Source organism: Mya arenaria, chromosome 15 (genome assembly GCF_026914265.1).
Source record: "Mya arenaria isolate MELC-2E11 chromosome 15, ASM2691426v1".
NCBI classification, from domain to species: domain Eukaryota; kingdom Metazoa; phylum Mollusca; class Bivalvia; order Myida; family Myidae; genus Mya; species Mya arenaria.
Window position 1 is genome coordinate 12,099,772 of NC_069136.1, and position 22,867 is coordinate 12,122,638.

General features: G+C 32.9%; 2 protein-coding genes across 12 annotated transcripts in view; one reads left to right on the plus strand and one right to left on the minus strand.

The window, feature by feature from the left end:
- Positions 1-6,940: 6,940 nt before the first annotated feature.
- Positions 6,941-13,136, plus strand: LOC128219842 (thymidylate kinase-like). The gene is made up of 5 exons (XM_052927947.1): positions 6,941-7,335; positions 9,079-9,187; positions 10,063-10,153; positions 11,055-11,243; positions 12,909-13,136. The coding sequence occupies exons 1-5, from the start codon at positions 7,080-7,082 to the stop codon at positions 13,065-13,067; spliced, it is 804 nt and encodes a 267-aa protein (XP_052783907.1). The 5' UTR covers positions 6,941-7,079; the 3' UTR covers positions 13,068-13,136.
- Positions 13,137-16,130: 2,994 nt separating this feature from the next.
- The window catches only part of LOC128219837 (serine/threonine-protein kinase 26-like), a 46,463-nt gene continuing 39,726 nt past the window's right edge, over positions 16,131-22,867 (minus strand). For all 11 annotated transcript variants that reach the window (XM_052927932.1, XM_052927933.1, XM_052927934.1 and 8 more), the window contains one exon: positions 16,131-22,255. In XM_052927932.1, coding sequence (XP_052783892.1) covers positions 22,246-22,255 — 10 coding nt within the window. In that variant the 3' untranslated portion in view covers positions 16,131-22,245. The remainder of the gene's footprint in view (positions 22,256-22,867) is intronic.

Sequence of the window (22,867 nt, forward strand, 5' to 3'; positions counted from 1 at the left end):
GTTTAAGAACACGTCGACTAGCAGTAGGAGTATGTCAGCTAGTCGGGGAAGAGTGCAACTGGAAGACAGAGAATGTTACAAATGCCAAGGTAAAGGGGCACATTGCTCTCAACAGTCCGAAACAGAAAACTAGTTGTGGCTGATATTGAGCGCGAAACATCATTCCAACGACACGTTGAAGAACAATGGGCACCAAAACGTTGTCTTATTAAAATCACTTAAGAGTGCGAAACGTATTGTAGGAGGTTTTTTCAAGCATTATTTAATTTTGGGGTTTTCAGTTTTACAGTTAGCATTATGTCAACTTATTTTGCTAAAAATTGTGATTTTTATCTAAACTCTTTAAAAAGGGTAACTGATGGCTCAACAGTAGCAAATGATGAACATTAAGTGGTTTATGGGGAAATTATTGGGAATTTTGAAACTGAGAATGAGGTGTAACACTGTTACTATCGCAGAAAAGAGAAATTTAGTTTTTTTTCAAATACTCAAACAAACTAACACAGGTTATCCTTACAGAAATCGACGACAGCCAGACTTTTACGGAAACATCATCATACATTAGATCACCATCTATCATACCCATGTACATAAATGATCATGGCTGTTCAAACTTGCATATGATTTGTAGATTATATTGCTTACTGTTGTATTTTTTCAACTGTTATATGTCAATCATTTTATGTATAATGTGATTCCGTAAGACTTTTTGTTATATTGTATTGTTACATGATAGATGCCATCATTTTGAGTGTATTGTGAGTCTGTGGTTAATGTTTGTAAAATCAATGTATATTGAATATTGTATGATTTAAAAAAGTTAATACTGAGATCTCAATCATTTTCAATTCATGTGTATACTATAAATATTTGAAAAATAAAAGTGTTTTTTTTTTTTTTTTTTTTTTTCGACGATTCTATTTCGACATGTGCGTATATCAGTTGAAGAAGAGTATGCTCCTGAAGCTATGCTGTAAAATACATATACATAAATACATTAATGGTTGTAGGTTGAACACGGCATTGTTATTGTTGTTGTAGCGAAATCCTTGGCTTACAGCAAAAAAGTAATGTATCATTTATAAAAACAGTTTATAAAGTTGGAGTCACCACAGATTTTAAACAGTTGAAAGCTTGTGCCTGTGTTTGCAAGATCATTTTGTAAGTGTTCGATAGTCTCTGTCTAAGTATACTGGTGGATAATGTTTAAAACTTATAGTTGGCGACTTTCTTTCTTCAAATATCTTCAAAACTCGGGAAACTTTAGCCTAGTAGTATATTATTCCATAGAGATAAAACAGTGTTTACTAACCAATCTATAAATTTCACTAAAATGTCCGTCAGTTGGTGTGAGCTTGCTGTCCTGTGGAAATGCTGCTGAAACTTGGGGTTTATATGCATGTACAATGAAATCCATGTCCTGGCATGTCTAACCTTGAACTGATGACGTTGAGCTATGTTCTAAAATCGAGTTATCTCAACCTACAGACATGCCTTTGAATTTTTTCTGGAATCTGGGACAGAGATCTTTGGAGGACAGACCTGATCTAGATCTAGGACAGGAACCACTGGAACCACCTCCACGGACAGTCATTTGCTACTACTTGTGGCAGTAAAGTGAATTCAAAGATCGATGACATTTGAATTATATTTATCGTGTTAAGATATAGTTTCCATTTACATTTGGTCAACGCTTGTTGTCTGTTCTTTGCGCGATTTGCAGCGCTGATTCAAGACAATCTAATTATAATTTCTTATGATATAAGTTAAAAACAAAAACATCTTGTGAAAGCTTTCTTTGCACTGACACCTTTATTTAATTAATTGATTAAAAAATTACAGTAATTAGATCACAGGACCGTGTTTTTATACCTTAGCCCCGGTGCGGCATTGTATGAACTTCAACGATGAATTCGAGACAAATTTTTTTTTATACTTTTTCAAGATATGAATTATAAAAATACAGCTTATGAAAGCTGATGTTCCTTTCTTCAAAACCTAGATTTAAAAACTAGATCACGAAATATTGGAATTAAACATAGGACCATGTTCATCATACTTGTGTCCCTTTACGGTATATAGCGCAATTTGCAACGATGGATTCAAGGCAATTTCATTATAACTTATCACGCTAGAAAATTAATTACAAAAAATATTGTCTGAAAGCTAGTTGTTTCTTCTTTGCAAGAATTAAAAAAATAGACGCGGATGGATGGATGGATGGATGGATGGATGGATGGGATGGATGGATGGATGGATGGATGGATGGATGGATGTGGATGGATGGATGGATCATGGATGGAAACCAAATATCTCATAAAGTTATAGACAGACTGATTAACAAAGTATTAGTGATGATATCTATACTAAAGCACAACATCATTAGAATGCTTTGGATACATACGTGCGTAAATAAAGATTTAATTCAATGTGACAAATATATAACACAGGATAACCCATTTAAGTTATTCAACTTATTTCCAATTGGGTCCTTATGACAAATATAATTATTTGCCAAGATCTCAGTTGTAAGCTGTTTAAATTAGGTTTTCATTTCAAAAATAACATGCATGTACTCTTGACCAGTTAAAGAATGATTTAATGTAAGCATGGCTTATCACGTTAGAAATTATTTATTCAAAAACATATTTTGAAAGCTGTTTTTTTCTTCTTTACGACGCTAACAAAAATTAATAAATTGTTAAAGTATTTAAAAAAAGTTAGACCATATAGGGCCTTACAGTGACACTCTGATTCAAAATCAATACATACACATGTATAACAAACGTAAATTTTGACTGATAAACCTTTAACTACTTACTAAATAATGTATTTATCGAAAATATTAATTACTGATAAGTAAATTGCTGAAAGCGCAAAAATATTTAATGATTGGTGGATGCTAAAAGATTTACTGTGCTCTTAGAACTATTATTTAAGTTTCATTTGGTAGAAATAACGTGTTTTATGCTCGTGTCATTCAAATTAAACCCGGTGTCCTTCACAAAAACCATTTGTTTCGACATTTACTTATCCTTTTTGGAATATTAAAAGAATTGTATTAATTGCGGTAAATTTTATTTGGGAGTAATTTAGTGCATCTTTAATTGTTTTCATACCTGTGCGATATTACACGAATTTCAACAATGACCTAAAGTTAATATAAGCATAATTATCACGTTACCAATTAAAAATCACAAACATTTTCTTAAAGCTCCTTTTTCTTCTCTACAACGAAATCAAAATTTATTAAAGTTAGCCCTAGGGCCGTGTTTTCCTTACCTATGCATCTGTAGAGGCGTTATACGCCCGGATTTTACACTGCTTTCGTTTTAGGAAATGGCTGAGGTGTTCCGAATGCGTGTTGACAGAAATTAGACTGGTACCCTTCGTTACTTTTTGGTAAAAATCTAACGACAGGTATGCGCCAATCCGGATCAGCAGGTGCTCGTCAGTTGTCAATGTCAACAAAATGGCGGCACTTGCACCAAAGTTATGAATGAGACGACAGGATTTTCGAGAAATATCTCTTGTTGACTGATTTATTTAACAAGATAACCGCATTGATTCATTTATCTCAGTCAAGGTCCTTGATATGAATTCATTAGCCCAACTGAGTGGTCGTCGTGGCTCGCAACTGATATATCATAAAGATTTCTTTATTGAAGTCTAAAAACTCTCATTAAGTGATTAACGTAAACATGAAAACAAATTTTAATAAAACAAAAATAGTATAGCTTGATCCTATTGTAAGAGACTTATGAATTTTCGAGAAATTGGGGCCGGAATTTGGCTGAACTCACACCTGAAGGACGGCATATCAAGTTTATGGAGATGCTTTGTAATCGTTTAAAAGTGTCACAATAATACATCTGTGCAGATGTAATCAATTCTATCAACCCATATCTATTAGCTGGATTATATTCCAACTATATTTATGGCGTTACACCTGCATTGATAATCAAACAAAATGAGTGGATTGATGTCGGTAAGGTAAGATTATATCCAATAAGCAATTATTTAATAAGTAAATTTATCTCATATACATATACAGTACTGGTATTCATTAAGATAAAGCAAAATATTTTCATTCGTCTAGCGCCCAAAAGTCACGTGGTCTCAGTTTCAGATTTTGGTTCAAGCATTAAGCTAAGGTAAAGAATATTTAAAACATGTATACAGGTATATAGGGTCACGGACATTACAGACCATAGACATTACAGACCGGACACAACAGACCAGAATTGGGGATATAACAAACCATATTTAGGGACATTATGGACCATGATATATAATTTTTCTAACAGTTTGTTTTAACTTTATAACATACCATATTTGCAGACAATGATATATAATTTAACTCAAAGTTTGTTTTTACTTTATAATGTACCATATTTCGGGACATTATGAACCATGAACTATACATCACCACGGACCTATAAACCATATACATGTATATGGTTTATAGGTCCATGACATCACTCACTGTTTTAGAACAAAATTTATCAAATGCCATATTTGAGGTCAATTATAGACAATGATTTATAATTTTACATACAACTTATGTATACTTGCGAATGTGAATATTTATATGTTCTTATAGGTGATTCTGAAATAAACTTTGGATTGTCATATTTGTTTGTTTTCCGTTTCATCTGTTTTTATTGAAAGGTTCAGTGACAGAACCCCATCACACTGGGTTTTCACACTTTCATGATTGCTAATTAAAGGCTGTCAGTATAATGTTTGTTTCTTTTATTATATACCAATTATAATTACCGGCCACAATTACAACTAATTAACACTGATTTATGCAACAGAAATTCCCAGTTTTAAACATCAGTTGGAGTGAATAAATTAAAAAAATAATGTTAATAACATTATAAATCATGGTTTGTAAGTTTCTCAAGATGGTCAGTAATGTCCCTTAATATGGTCCGTTATGTCTGGTCAGTAATTTCCATAGTCTGTTATGTCCGTAATTTGGTATTTAAAGGGGCCTTAACTGTATCGTACACACAGTATGCCACAATATAATATATACAAATTTATAAACAGGTTGAAATTCAAAAAATCTTCAAAAATCTTCATATAAATTCACTTACAGCTGGCTTTATACTATTTCTAGGCATAATTGTAAATGTATCTTAATGTTAATTGCTTGGCATGAAATTTTCTAACAAGTCCTGCTATATAAATAAATTACCAGTATATCAATATAATATTGATTCGCATGTAATTCAAACTCAAGACCAGTCAGTCGAAACAATATATTTATTGTAAAAATAGAATTACAATGGGCTATATAATATTGACAAAAATGTTCCAAAATTTTCGCAAAGAAAGGTTTGATACTTTTCTGGTTTGTAAAAAATGACAAGAATTTAAAAGCCCCTGAATGCTTTTCTAGTTGGCCACCGCTGGGATTTGAACCCAGAACTCTTTCTACATGGTAAGAAGTGTTTTTCTTAAACTACAGTGGCTGAGTAAAGAGCAGCATGGAGCATTATGTCGTAAATATATAATTTCTTACCAGAATAAGTACAAAAATCATTAATAATAGTACAGTAACGAGGGCATACAGTGATTTTATTAACCAACTATGTAGGTAATTTCAATGTCAAGTGTATTTTGGCTAAAACAAGAGATATATGGTAATCCATCAATGTATAAGTAAGTTATGGTGCAGACACGAGCATGTGAACTCTTGTGTGACCTTGACCTTTGAGGTATGGACCCGGGTCAAGGTCACTGCACATTGTCTCAATGAGGAAAACATTTGTACAAAGTTATATGGTAATCCATCAATGCATAAGTAAGTTATAGTGTGAACACAAAATGTTACAGACAGATGGACAGACGAACGAAGTGCATTCTTATAAACCCTTCCCCACTCTATGGCGGGGAATTAAAAATCCATCAATAAGAATAGGGTTCAATCCAAAAAAATCCCCTTATTGATAAAAAGAGCAAAATTAATTTAAGATTTAACAAATATCAATACTGAAATCTTTATTCATAAAATAATGGTGAATATTCAATGAAATAGGAGAATTTCAAGATACTTGTAAAAATGAGCATAGACTGCATAGTCCACACTGATACATTGTAAGTTGTTACTTTTCTTCAAACAAATTTTGTCCAATACACAGGGGGCAGAAACAAATTATTTTTATTCTGTCCTTTATGTATATATCTATATTCATTTAAGCTAGAATATATACAAATGATTTGTTTCTGCTCCCTGTGGTCTAACATTAAAAAATCCACATTATTACCAATATCACCAGATATCACATGCTATGTACATGGAATTTGATTATAAGTTTACAATAATAACACAAATAACTACAGATAACATTAGAAAATCCATGAAAATGTGCAAAAACATCAAACAAGTATCCATAACAATTTGCACATAATTTTTATGCAGTTATCATATTTTTGAAACCTCAAACTATTCGGAAAAAACGAGGGCACATATGTCAAAAATATTAAAAATGTCAAGAATAGTCATATATAATCAAAGAAAAAAGTATAATTAATCTAAAAAACGCTATGTGCCATGCAATGAATAGTTAAAAATAACACATTTTATCCAAAAAACGTATCAAGGTGACATGCAAATTTTGTCCCAAAAAAGACGGTACCGACTTCTGAAGTATAATTATTCAACTAAGTTTGTCATTTTGGTAAATAAAAATAAGATTTCGATTGTGTATATTCGTCGGAAATGGAATGAATAACATCAATATACCAACATTTTATACAAAGGAAAACAAAAACGTTTTTTACATCGGCTCTCCTGATTGTTTACTACTTACACCGCCATTTTGATTTGGTTCCCGTATTCCGAATACTTTTCGATTGTACGACGGGCACCTGGTTTAGCTGATACCGGTCTCTTTTTGTAGAAAAGAGAATAAGGGTACCAGTCTAGACAGAAATTTGCAGAAAGATGCACCAATATTCGGCCTTATACGCATTATTTGTTAATGCATATGAGACAACATATTAAATACAAGGATGTAAAATGTGGTTCACGAATTTAAACGAAAAAAACACTAGACTGTTAAACAATGTCACTGTTCGTTTCAAGAAATGTTATCAGTATCTTACGACGCCCGATAGTGGCCGAGAAGTTCCGAATCAGTTTGGCGGAATATTCGAAGCGTTGGTTAGTCAACTTGGTGATGGAAAGCGGTGATTCTGCAAGTCGCGGCGCGCTTATTGTTATCGAAGGTTGTGACAGAGGTGGCAAAACTACACAATGCGGTCTTCTGCACAAAAATCTCACCCAAAATGGGAAGAATGTCCAGCTGATGAAATTTCCAGGTGATAATAAAATAAGAGCGGTTGAGTTATCAGTTACCTGACATTTGGATTGCAGTTTAGGCCAGTTGTGCACAATTATCCACCAATCAGTTGTAACCACGCCCCCTCCCCCCTCCCCAGTTGCGGGGACTTTGGTTTAAAGTCCAGCCAAGCCTGGATGAAATCCCCATCCTGTGGTGACGAACTGCTGGTAAAAAACCCGCCAAATGCCCCCACACCCCAGGGACCCTAGCTAAGGCTCAATCCACACTATTTTTGGCTTGAAGACAAAACCACCACATTCACCTGACACTGCGGGGCCACCTGGAAGGTAAAAATACGGCCCATCTCATCAAATGCGATTGTCACATTTCTTACTCTAGACCCGCTTACGAGCAATCTGGAGAAAGGCCTGGTTAATTGTTTACGATTGCATACATGTGCTGTCATTTTGTTTTGCACCCATAATGTTGTTTAAGTAAAAAAGTATTAAAAAAGTATAATAACAAATTATTTGTCATTTATTAACATAAATCAACAAACATGTATACACAAACAAAATGCAACATTTTGGTTTGTGGTTACCAAGCTGGACAAGTGGGTTTTCTCCGGGTTCCCCCACAACCCAAGACCACACTATCGCGTAAAATTGGGCGAACAAGAGTAATTAATATAATGTTGTAATAACTTGTTTCACAATATTGTTTAATAAATATATATGTTTAAACTAAAATGTGACATGTTGCTAACGTGTAGCCGACATTTCAATCTTCTCGACTAAAAATGTTACAGCACTAATAACTTACAAACACTGTAGGAATGGGTCAGATAGTTGGACCCGTGGGTACTTATTAAATAAGAAAAAAAAACGCGGTTACAAATGCCAACTAGCAGAACCGTGCATGTGTGAATTGCCGGGAATACTAGTTGATGTTATCAATGTTTTCAGTGCTCTAATTAATCTTACTTTTTTTTAAATTGTATTAAGCATGACTATAATAAGGCTTTCAGGGATTTTCTATAGTACCCACAGGTCCAAAAATCCCAATCATAAGTTGTTGTTTTTTTATCAAGTCTTTGTACCTATACTGGTTAATTTAAAATCCTGATTAATTCTGTGATGATAAGTTTTGGGGATAATTGAATTCAGAAATCATTGATTTTCATCACATTCAGAGATCAGTATGAATTTTAATATTATCTGTCCTGATTTATTGCGATAGATATTAACACCCCAAGGATTGATATTTCAGCCATTTTATGTCTTTTGAAAGGGAAAAGAAACTTATATTGATTAATTCACTCATTCGTAGGAGACTTAAAAGCTTGTTATTTTAACTGTAAAATTTCCCAATTTAGGCATGTTCATGACGCAAATTTCCCCAAAATGTCTAGGGTCTTTTTCCTAAATGGGCAGAAAGAGCCCTGGCTTTTGTAAATACTTGTTCCAATATTTGTACCTATTTAAAACTATATGTTTGTATTTTTCGAGGTCACGTGCTCATTGTTATGTTTTGATAAGTATAATTGTTATTCATGTCGGAAAATAGCTCATTGCTCTAATGTTTCTTGTTATCATATACCCGACTTTAAATAAAGATTTTTGTATCTTGTAATAAATAACAAAATAAACATTTTATTGCATAAAATCATAAATGGGCAACACATGTTTAATGCTTATAAATCTCATGTGATAAATCCTGTAAGTCTATACAGTATGTCTACAATTACATTAAAGATTCTTGTCCATTTGTATAATTTTAGACAGAACAACAGTGATTGGAAAGATGATCAACGACTACTTGACATGCAAGAAGGAAGTTGATGACCATGCTGTTCATCTGCTTTTCTCTGCGAACAGATGGGAACGCTTGTAAGAATGATTGGACGCATTTGGTGTTGTACGCATCAAATTCAAAACATCATGGCTCTTGGGACCTAGTACAGTGTTCTTACTGAAAAGCCATTGTCATAATGGTTACATTTGCAAAGAGTCCTGTTCAGTTTTCTAAAGAATTTGAGTATTTCAATGGTCAAATTTAGCACCAGCCCACAAGCCATGCACTGGTTAAAACCTCTCGGGCTTGCTTAAATTCTGGGTTTTATACAGCAGGGTTTGTTCAAAATGTAATGTCAAGCAGTAGTTTATGAATTCGGGCTTTTTCATCTAAAAGATCCATTTTGATAACTGCAATTTGTTTTAACAACCAAATTTAAGCAATTTTCTTGAAGAACTAAGCTGGTTTTATCAATATGAAAAGAATCAAGTTCTAGGTTTAATTTAATTGAGGTTGTTTTGTTTTTTTGTACCAATGCATGTCAAAATAAAAAAAACAGCAGTCAATGTATATATTATAAAACTGATAAGTTGTCCCCTTGCACGATTAAATATGTTAATTGTTTAAAGCGCACAATATAGGTGGATGCAAAATAAAAATAAAAAATTTTTTTAATGCATTTAATATCATGTTTAACTCATTTGACCTGAGTGATAAAAAAAAAAGTATATGTTTTGGTACAGATAAAAAAGCTTTTATTAATGGGTTATTTGAATTAATAGCTGTGTGGCAACAAATTCCTTAGTTAAGGAATCCCTTATAATGTGTGTCTTTAATAGTACTTAATGGATAAATATTAAACAATCCATAAACATTTTGGCTTTAAACTATTTTTATATTGCAGTTGTTATAAAATATGATAAAAATAAATCTGTTATATATATGTAACTAATGCAAGATTTTTCACCAGGCCGATGATGCTGGAGTTGTTAAGAAGTGGTACCAGTGTGATAGTGGACAGATACGCCTATTCAGGTGTCTGCTACACTGCTGCAAAAGAGGTATTGACATTGATGTTTGAAATCACTGACTGGTGCAGTGGTCAAATTTGCTTAAACCCTGCCACTGGTAAAATATTACTTTTTTGCTTGTTTAAAATTTGAATTTCACATGACATAATGGGCCGATTGTTCAGAACGTCGCTAAGTTAATAATGTTGTTAACGTCATCATTGTTAACTTAAAAAGTTGAAATATTTTTTGGTGTGCTTATATATTTGCATTACATATGAACAACTTAAACATTTTTCTCATATCTTGTTGAAAATAAGTGCAGATCACAGGTGTACCCATTTAACTTCCAGAGCCATAAAGATGTTAAAGTTAACAACAGTGATGTTAACGCTGTTAACTTAAACATCATTCTGACCAATCCGCCCAATGACGTTAACAACGCTGTTAACTTTAACAACATTCTGACCAATCCGCCCAATGACGTTAACAACGCTGTTAACTTTAACAACATTCTGACCAATCGGCCCAATGACATAGACAACGCTGTTAACTTTAACAACATTCTGAACAATCCGCCCAATATGCATAGAGATTATGTAATGTCGCTCTTGCAATGTGCATTATGTTTTGATGATTGTTAAAATTGATTGTTTCCTGAAACTGGCGACGATTGATTGCATTCATTCATATTTGATCATCGATTAAACCATTGAGTTGTTTTTCTTCTTTCCTCTCGTTATTTGCGTTAATAACTTCAAACATAGACATAACATAAACATATAGATAGGGATAACAAGTTATTGTACAAGTATAAAACTACAATTAAGGTAATGTCAAAAACTGATTGTTCTAGTGATAATCGGTTACTTGTGTGAAAGTGAATATCGATTGCCAAACTTAAAACTGATCCTCAACACTTACATAAATTGTATATATATCAATATTTCAGGGTTTTGACATGGGCTGGTGTCGGCAACCGGACATTGGACTTCCGAGGCCAGACCTTGTGGTTTATTTGACTTTGAGTAACGAGGCAGCATCTCGACGGGGACATTATGGTGAGGAGAGGTACGAACAGACAAACTTCCAGGCCAGAGTTGCGGAAAACTTCAACACAATCAAAGAAGATGGTTGGGAGGTTGGTGTTTGTATTGTGCATGTTATTCTGTAAACAGTCTGTATTTTTATGGTGTGTGAGTTAAGTTTTAATCAGCGTTTTGGAGCAATGGCATAACAGTAAAGCTTTAAAGTTTTAACTATTTGGTGGTGTTACACCTGACTTGTTTGGACTACATTCAATTTATATACTTTGTAGATACTGTGAAATATGTAAACCAAATCACGGTTTTATAACATTTCTATAGCAGGGCTGTTAAAAGGTCATCAGATTGTTTAAAGGGCAATAACTCTGAAAATACCATACACAACATATTTCATTTGCAAAGCACTTATCCTCAACACAGTCAATATGTGTTCTGAAGTTTTCCCCTTTGTATCTTTTTTATAAATAATGATTTAAGTCAGAGTTAATTTAGCTTGCAAGTTTTATTTGGATACCTCTGTCAGACAAGCATTTCATTGAAGCATGTCACAAGAACGCATAAACACATAGATTACAGTGAGATATGATTGAAAATGCAATAACTTGGCGAAGGTTTTCAGTAGCAATACAGAATTCTATATAGATTTCTCATATATATACTAGTATAGCAACAACTGGACATGATTATTACTCCCACATCACCCTCTTGTAATAAGAAATACATGTATCACTGGGAGTGATGGTTGCTCCCTAAATGCCCTATGTTGTTGAGAAGGCATCAATTAAGGTAATAGCCCTAATGTTTCTTTTGAGGGTTAAAGAATGCCTCAAAAACATAGTTATGGAGAGAAATTAAAAACTAAATGAAAATAATTAAAGGGCAATAACTCTGAAAATACCATACACAACATATTTCATTTGCAAAGCACTTATCCTCAACACAGTCAATATGTGTTCTGAAGTTTTGAAGTCAATACCCGGGGCTTCCATTAAGAATTTGAAACTGGAAGTATAAACTTCCTGTCCATCAATTTTGAAAGTTTTACACTGAAATGTGGAAGTTTAAATCTCCCGAATACAATATCTTTTTTCCACTATTTTTCAATTAGTATGTTAAAATCAAATAATTTGTAACTTTAACTTGCCAAATTCAAAGACTTATATTATAATAAATCATTTTACCTAAAGACTGATTGAAATTGTGACCATAAAAGTAATATTGACCCAAGGTTTGAATATTTTGAACTTCCTAGCTTTCTATTTTGGTGTTTTTCTTCAAAATTATGGAAGTTTTTGTACTTCCAAGAAATCAATTTTGAAAGTTTTAACCCATTTCTAAGGAGTAATTTACTTCCAAACTTCCTTTAATGGAAGCCCTTTAATACCTCAAACACATATACAGTTATTGAGAAAAGTGGACCTGTCCCTGTTAAAAAATAAGTATAGAAATATTCAAAGGGCAATAACTCTAGAAATACCATACACAAAATAATATTTCCTTCTTTTGAAGTCAATATATCAAAACATGGAGTTATTGAGAAAAGGTACATTTGTCAGGATGTCTCAGGATGGACAGACTGGATGATTCCTATAATATTTCCCCAACCACCAAGTGGTAGGGGTATTACAATATAATGTACACACATGGTTTGTAAAAACAAGACTTTAGTTGTTGTTGTTTTTTAAATTTAAAACTCATCCTTGCAAGTAATGAAACCCGATACATTTTATTGAGCTAATCATCCTGTCTGTGTGTTTCAGGTCGTTGATGCTGATAAGTCTATAGATGACCTACAGATGGAACTACTGTCTTTATGTACAGACACTATTGAGAAATCCGCCAAGAAACCGATTTATAAACTGTGGACCAAAGGAACTTATAATGAAGTGAAGCCAAAAGACATCAGTGGGGATGTATAGAAAGTATTTTCTAAATCCATCTCAAATATATACTATGCTTATACATGTAGTAATAAATAATCGAATTGTTGAAAACTTATCTTCCTTTTCCTGAGTAAAGATTGAAGGTTCTACAATCAACACGCAACAGTTTGTTATATGATGCAGGAATTGTAGTTGAAATCGGAATTGATAGCTTTTAACATAAGACTATTGTATTGCTGTAAAGATTGTTATATGCGCGGTCATTTGCATACAAAACCAGTAGGAATTACCTTAAATTGAGTATAAAAAACTTGTCACAACGGTGGTTCCGTGTATGATTTAGTGTGCGCAAGTGCATCTGTCCATCCAGACTGAATTTTTGCAAGCTGTATCTTGACCATGCATTATAGGACTTTCAAAAAAACTTGCCATGAAGGTTCACCATGATAAAGCGACGTGGTGTGCACAAGACCCATGTCTGCACCTAAAAGGTCAAGGTCACACTTAGAGATCAAAGGTCAAGGTTAGAGGTCGAAGGTTGGAATGATCCTTCCACATATTGTTCAACTCGATGTTAATCTGTATTGTAATTGCATGGAAGAGCATAATGTCTGTGTCAAAGTCTCTTTCAACGGGCTCAACATGTTGCCATTTGGCATCTACTTGTAGTTTTCATAAACTACAGCAAATCTAGTCTTGTTAGCTCCTCTGTATTTCGTGTAGGAAAGGTCGAGATATTGTGATAACCATGGCATCTTCAAGTTAAAATGTTGACCATTGGCAAAATTCAAAAACAACTAGAACTGTAAGCTAAAGGCTAACGAATACCCCCCAACCCTTCCCTGTCTAGGTTGTTTGCCCTGGCCTTAGTTATGGTATCATTAGAAAGCACAAGGCAATACATTTATTTAGTTTATTTAGAATACCTATTACTGAATCAGGGACTGCCATGGCACTGCAGCAGAGATCACAAAATGGTCACTATAGTATGTTGGTACTGTGTCCACACTTATCCCCTCCAGGAGCCTGTTGCAGTACAAAGGAGTAGGCCACCAAAGCGAATATTGTAACAAATTTAAGGCCTGTATGCACCTAACTTCAGGACTTTTGATGGTCTTTTTAAGGACAAAATCAATTAAAGGTCTTTTTAAGGCCATGCAAACATTCTGATTAATACAGGTGCACCAAATCACATATTCAACAGTTCATATCATGGTCATTGACATCTGAAAGTTTGAAAAAGATTTATAGAAAAAATGAGAAAAAATGACCAAGGATTAGGCTAGACAAAGCTGTATAATTTTTGCCTATTTTAACTTATTCAGGGGCCATAATTGGAGACATGATCATGTGATTCCAACCACAATCACAGGGGCAAATGTTCTCACCATGGCTAAAAGTTTGAAAAAGATTCATTCAAAAATGACGAAGGAGTAGGACGAACAAAACTAATTTTACCCAATTTAACTCATTAAGGGGCCACAACTCCACTCAGGATCATGTGACTCCCACCAAATTCATGGAGGCAAAGGTTTACATCATGGCCATTAATATTTGAAAGTTTGAAAAAGATTTGCTCAATAGCTTCAAAGAAGAATCCTAGACAAAGCTAATTTTGCCCAATTTAACTCATTAAGGGGCCACAACTCCACTCAGGATCATGCGACTCTGACCAAATCCACGGAGGCACAGGTTTACATCATGGTCATTAATATTTGAAAGTTTGAAAAAGATTTGTTCAATAACGACAAAGATGAATCCCGGACAAAAAAAAAACGGACGGACAGACAGACGGACAACCCGATTCCAGTATACCCCCCCCAAACTTTGTTTTGGGGGGTATAATTAAAGTTTACCAAATGAAGCTTGGAACACACATAGTGAGAATCAATTCATACGTAAAGCAAGGCCCATATCTCTGGTTTTAATGATTGTGTAGTTATGGCCCTTGTTCAACTGAAAGAGCATTTGCTCCACGGTATTTGCTCTGCAGATGTTTTTTTGCTACTACTATGATTAAAGGAAACTTTTAACACAAGTGTAATAGCAAAATATAGAAACAAGACTTGGTTAGAACTTAACTTTGATTCTAAAATATTAATCATACCTTTCATTGGCGCATTGCTAAGTAAAAAAGTTCCATTAATATGCTAGATAATTAAAATAAACAATTGTGATGGTGGAACATTATTTTACCATGAACAAACGTTACGATTCACATACAGTATATTGTTAAAAGTTGAGTAGTCAAATCTAAAATTCTTCAATGATTGTGATTCTTGTGTGATTAATTTGTGGATAAGTTGTTGGACTTTTCCTCTCCTCTGGACTCAAAACATCATTTAATATCGTGGTCTAGCGCCGTAGGTGGTATAGGTGACAGTGTCTCGCTCAACAGGGTTGGGTTCAATTCCCACAAGGGGTATTTGCCATGGCCTCTTAAACAGGGCACTGGTACTGGTTTCTTATCAGGAAACAGACTCGAGGGGGATTGATCATATCAGCTTTAAACTGGCTTCACAATAGTGCTAAATAAATTAAAAATAAATTTGTATAAACTTATTTTGCAGATCAATCGTTAATCGTGCAAATTTACACCCATACCACTTGAATACATTATTGTCACACTTGAATTTGGTAGCAACTTTCTCCGCATGTGAACCCTTCCTCCTGCCTTCATGAAATTAAATGCTTGAGATATAAATAAAAATATTTGATAATTTAAATTTTAACTATTAAAATGAAGGGAGAAAAGTTGAATTCAGGGGGCATGTTTCTGAACAGATCCACACTCTTGACAGAAGACAGAAAATAAAATAGAGTTGCATTCCTTTTACACAACTTTAGTACATGATTGTAATATTTTTGAATGGGAATAAATTCATAAGCATATTTCACAATAAATGCACAGCTAGAAAAAAAAAGTTAAAATTAAATAAGATTTGCCTTCACGGGTCTGGACTCTGGCTTGAGAATGTATGTAATCACAGACCCTTGTTGGTTGATTAAACCATGGACATAATCTGGCAAGATTGCGCCAACACTCGTACTGCATAAATGCACGAAAACAGAGATCGATTCTTAAGAATGGCACCATAGTTAATGTTTATACATTTTATTATTCATTGATATTTTATCTATACATTTTTAACAACAAGTACAGTGTAAAAATAACAGATCCATACCTAAGTGTACATGGTTTTAAGTTAAACATATACACAGTTAATAACATCTATAAGGAGTTTATACAGCAAAAGTGGTTAATTAAATAAAATCTTTCACACTCTACATAACATAATGCAATCGTAAAACGACTGCTTACACTTTAGATAACACTTTTTTTTCATTAATATAGATATGATTTATACTGTGAAATACTCCAAAATGCTGTTAACAGTGACAAATTAAAACACGAGCCCCATGGGGCAAATGCCCATGTTTGCCTGTTTTGTTAAATCCATCAAGGGAAACAACTCATTAGTTATTACAGCCAGAGTTATAGACCTTGCTATGTAAATTTGTTTTCATGTCCTCATAGATAAAGCATTTCTATTTCTAAATGGAACTTATCCATGTTTCCAATATATTGTAAGGAATCAAAAACCATGAGATGCCAAATTTTTTGACAGGTCATTCCAATAGTTTTTCATATTATTTTATATAATAGTATACCGGTATAAAAACGCAATGTACAAATATTCATTCTTGGACGAAGAATGAATCATTACAGTATGTACCCGATGATAACACACAATCCTGACTAACATGTACATAAGGAATGAAATAGAACATAGAAACACAATATATAAAGTCTTTGATAATATGTTAACTAAATGTTTTATAGTCGGCAAACTTTTATTAAACAGATAAATAATAATTCCTCCATTCACTTATTTTATTGACACTTCTATTTTAGACTAAGTTGCTGATTGTCCAGAATTTCGTTAAAGTAAACGACGCTGTTAACAGCATTATTGTCATCTTTTAAATGTAGATTATCTGATCATGTACTTATATTTAAGAACAACTGAAAAAATTGTCTCAAAACTTGGTAGAAATTTTTCGAATCAGTCATGTTTAATTAAGGAACTTTTCAGAAAGTAAAGCTTCAATTTAAGTAAACAACAATGATGTTAACTTTTACAAAAGTCTGATCAATCAGCCCAATATTTAAGAAATTAACAGCATTTGCTGCCCCATAATCTATATTTTGTGCTGTCATTTAAAAAACAGAACATCCAATTCTTTAACCACCCCATATTGATAAATACCTAAATAAAAAAAATCGCTGATATCTTCTGCCAATAAAAATCTAGCATTTCTATGAAGGCCACCAATTTTTCAGTCTGGGGGGTTCCATTAAATATATTTTGTTCAGTCAATATATTGATATATGTATACCTAAATAATTTGTTTCACTGACATCATTTTCTACGAGGGCCACCAATGTTAAATTTTTCGGTCAGGGGGCTACGTTATGCACTAGTTTACATAGAGGATAATATCTTATGGATCCGTATAACATGCTCATGTAAGTGTACACTTGTCAGGGTTCTAAAATCAAGATTTTTTTACACACAAATAATTACAATAAATCACTATTACTGGACACTAAATCTGCCCTTTAAATATACATTAACTATTATATTTAAGGAACTCACTCATGGATTTTGTGTTTACAATGAGCCTTTCTAACTTTCTTTTTAACTTACAGAAACTGGCTGATACTCGAACAGAATTTTGAAAATCTAAGCCAAATATATTTCAATTTTCCATAGAATAGCTAACGCTTTTCTGCAAAATAGAGCATGTTCTGTCGCCTTATAAAATAACTTTTGACGATGAATTATAATTGAAACAAGCATTTTGTTCACATTTCAAACAAACTTTTTTGTTTGAGGTCTAATGTTTAATGAATGAGTTCCTTTGAAGTGACAATGAAATTTACTATGAATACTGCACTAGACAAACAGTCGTAATATTCCGATAGTCAGTTAACAGTTTACAAGATTATGTTTACAGGATTAATATAAAATGTTTGTGAACACATGAAGCTTAAAAATCCAACACTTCTCTACTGCTTCAAGTTCTAACAAAATCTTTCATGAATCATATTCTCAAGACCAAAAATGCAAATGATGTTGTTTTCTCACTGATACATGTTTTTTGAGAAAAAAAAAATCAATATAAAAATTTAACAGGTACTTAATTGGAATTATTGATTTTTTTCCTAACATTTTTTTTTATTTCAAAAACGTTTTGCGATAAAAAAACCCCTAATACTCAAGGCAATTAAACAAAAAAAAGATACAACTGTGGTATTCAACTTTCATTATCTCAGTTTTATTATAGAACAGTTAATCGACGGTCCTAATTTTTACAAATCAACATACATATTTCATCATTACTAATTCTAAGAGCTATTCTTGTTCAATATACAAACCACCCCAGGAAAGCAAAATTTTGTAGGGGGAGGTTTGTGTTAATTTTTTTCTTCTTAAATTTTAACAAAATTCTAAAATGGAGATGGTCAAATTTGAAGGTGCCTTCCTGGGCTGGGTTATATGTTCGAATGGAACGAGCCTGATGCAACGTCTATATACATGCTCCTAAAGGCCGAGCCAGAGAAGCTTTGTGTCAAAGTTGAAAGAGAAAGGCTGACAATAACAACTATAACAACAGCTATAGCAGTAGAAAGCGATTAACGAGATTGTAATTACATTATAATACTGTAGTCATTAACAGTGAAAAATACATTGTAAAGAATGCAATTAAACTCAACACAAACCATTTAAGATAGACTTCAGTGGACATAGTTTTACAAACATTTGAACAAAAGTATACATAAATTTTGATTCCTGAAAAAAACAAAAAATACAGCCGGTCACTTACGCCTGCTACAACTTCTTATATGACCCCCAATAAAGCTATGGCATACATAGGGCTGATATTTAAAACTTTCTTAAGGTAACAACATTGTTAAGATTATTGTTGTTCAGAACTTTCTCAAGTTAACAATGTTGTTAAGATCACTGTTGTTCAGAACTTTCTCAAGTTAACAATGTTGTTAAGATCACTGTTGTTCAGACTTTCAGACTTGCTATGTTGACAAGATTATTGTTGTAAACTTTTGAAGGTGAACTATTTTATCATGTTTTCATATATTTAGTTATAACAAATACAGCTAAAACAATTGTCTCCAATCTTGTAAGAAGTAGTGCAGACAACATGTTCATCAACAAAACTTCTAAAACAGGTGAAGGTATAAAAGAGTTAAACAACGATAACGAAAACAACAATGTTAACTTAAAAAATTAAACAAAGTTCTGAACTATCAGCTCATTCTCATTCTTATACATTTTGTCTTGTTCTACATAAATCATTGTTTCAAAAAAAGTGCAAAAAAAATATCATATAGAAAACCATGCAACATCTGTGAATCATAAAACATACCTCACTATCTGTCTGAGTTTATATACCATAACATGAATGAGAGGTAAATCCAAGAACGTACCAGTCAACATTGAAATATAGAAGGTTTCCATACCTTCTGGCATTAAAGGGACTAGACACCAGATGGTCACAAAATCAGCATATACGTTATTTCCTCAAATTCAAAACAAGCCTAGAACTGTGGATACGAGGTAGCACGAGGCCGATAAGACATCACTTTACATGATTTAAATAATATTGTGAGTATATTGTGTGTATATTTAGCATGTGAATGTCACATGATTAGTACAGATACATCAACAGATGCTATTTTTAAATTTACTGGTATTTACATGGTAGACAACTCCAGTAAGTTCGAAATTGAGAAATACGCAAAAACTGCGAAAGATACATGTGTCATAAGAGATGTGATTCATCAGAAAGGAAGATTCAATGCATTGTACAAAACGATATCAATTTTATGTAAGTTTTTGACAATTGTCTTTTTTCTTGCAATGGTATCATCTGGTGTCTAGTCCCTTTAACATAACGAACAATTCAGCCAGTTGGAACATAATGCTACTCACATAACATGGTAACCGTGTAGATATGAAGTATTGGATATTATATATATAGAACAAACACATAGGAAACATAGAGCATGCCATTTTAACAGAGGAATGTACATGTAGCTTCACACATAATGATAGTAACCTAGAATTCTACAGTCCGCTCATGCAAAACTAATAGACATGAAACTAAATTGACCTAAGACAGCCCTCAATAATTCCCTACTTTGTTTTATAAAAGAGTACTCATATATTGAATCCAAGTCTCCATGCATTTTTCTGGCCAGGGTTGTTATGTGACTTCACTGACTTGTAATATATCTAGTTGTAAATATTGATATCCAGCTGGTTCGACATCATGTAAATTGCAATTGAAGTAGAGCAGCAATAAAATTTAGCTTTAGATAGCGTTTAGCTATCTGCTCCATAGATATAGATCCTTTATTCTTTTACAACTTGCATGGAACTTTGAAGCCTTTAACAAATATATCTTGACATAAAACTTGTCCTAAAGTTAATGTAATAACTCACCCCAATTATCCAAACTATTAAATATCATAAATTAAAAAAAAATTTGTATGATAACAGTATAATAATTAATTTTTCATCGTATTGCATAGGACATAACACTAACATAATGTGCTGGACATTCATATTAATTTGACAACGTGCCCATTATAAAACAAACCGTAACAGAAACTGTTCTTTATGAGTTTTGTACACAATTTTATCAACAATCTTATTTCAAGTATACAGTGTAAGTATATATAATATGACACATCACATAATTGTTGGCCCTAGGTGGAAACCATCGATTTTGAAAAAAAGATTATTGTTGCACTCGGAAAAGTTGGGTTTATAGTTGAAACCTTAAAAAAACTGAATATAGGGTGTTTCATTACAGAAATTATGTCAGTCTTACATTTCATTATAAAGAAGAAATGATTTAACTGATAGCATTAAAGGGGCTAGACACCAGATGGTCAAAAAATCGGTAAATACAGTATTTCTTTAAAACAAGCCTAGAATTGTCGATGCGAGCTAGTAGGAGGCCAATGATATGTAACTTGACATGGTTAAAATAATAAATGCAACAATCATGTTGCTGCCTCATCTGTGTTTCCCCATTTAAAATAGCGTATAACGGTTTCCCAGTTACAATCATATCTAATTATAAGTAAAGATAATTATATCTACACTGTTTTCAAACTTACGCAAATTATGTGGTTGAAAACAATAATAAATTTCAAATAAGAAAAAAACGCAAAAACTTCGCTAGATCCATGTGTTTTAAGCGATGTGATACATCAGTAAGTAAGATTCAATGCGTTGTACACAACTATGTGAATTTTATGCAAGATTTTGACAATTTTCGTTTTCTTTTGGAACTGTATAATCTGGTGTCTAGCCCTTTAATACAGAGAATTCCCATCCATACATGTTAATGTTACTATCTCAGACTCATCTACTTTGGGCCACAAAATCCTGCGATGCCATTTCTTATTTTAACAGAACATAACTCTGGGTAATGCTGAATTAAATAGTAAAAAAGGAAGAGGTATTGCAAACTGTTACTTAAAAATTGAAATTTACATAATATTCTTAAATTGCTGCAATTGTCAAATTCCTCCGGAAGTTTGAAAAGAAATGGAGGCTCTATTTCTAAATTAAACATTCAATTACAGAATTCAAGGCTTGTTTTTAACACAAAAAATCACCTTATACATAACTTTCGGAAAAGCAATTTTTTTATTATGTTTTTTTTTAACGAAACACAATATCTATAATTAACAGAATAAAGTAACAAGAATATTCTGTAAAACTCAAAAAAACTCTATATAACATATGAAGTCAAGACATGTAGGAAATAATCTTTTCCAATAACAATTATGTAATACGTCAACATACAGAACTGTTGAGTGTAGTGTTATACAACTGCAGTACAGTAGGGCACAGTGTTCTACATCAGCGAACAGTTGGATGTAGTATTATACAACTGCAGTACAGTAGGGCACAGTGCTCTACATCAGCCAACAGTTGGGTGTAGTATTATACAACTGCAGCACAGTAGGGCACAGTTTTGTCCCAGTATCACACTTGTAAGAGGTGTCTTGTCTATATACAGGGATGGAATGGACACTGTCGAATGACATGGAAGTATTTTCGATGACGAGGATGATTAACATGTATAATGCCAGCGGTATCAGCAACTACTATACTGGCCTGAAAAGAGAAAGTTTCTCATTACAGATGTGGTAACAAAATGATGGAAGTTGAGACTAATTGCTCTGAATTTGTTTTCATTACAAACAAAATAATCATCCTTTTCCATCAGAATTTCGAAACATCATTTTCCAAACAAACAAAATTTTAATTCAATAAAATAGCGTATTGCATCCCCATCTAAAACGAAAGAGACAATACCCATAGTTCTTCTTGCAAGAGCAAGAATAAGAGCAAAAAAATCAAAATTGTTCCATATTTTGTTATAAAAGGATTACACAAGAGTGTTCACACTGAATTTTATGTCTTTCACTCAAACATGAGGCATAACTTACCAAGTATATAAGCCTTGCAAAACATTTACAAATTGTATCTGACAACATGTGTACCAAGTTTCATTTTAATATCTTACTTATAAATATCTAGAAACGTTTCTTTAGTTATGACCAAGGATAGTTTTTCACAACAGTGCTGCCGTTTAAGCCACTGACAACAACACAAAAGCTATAACAATACTTTGATTCTTTTTTCTCCGAAATTCGAATAAAGAAAAGAAATAAAAAATCAGTATAAAGAGATAATATAAACATTATGATGATGTTATAACCTGTT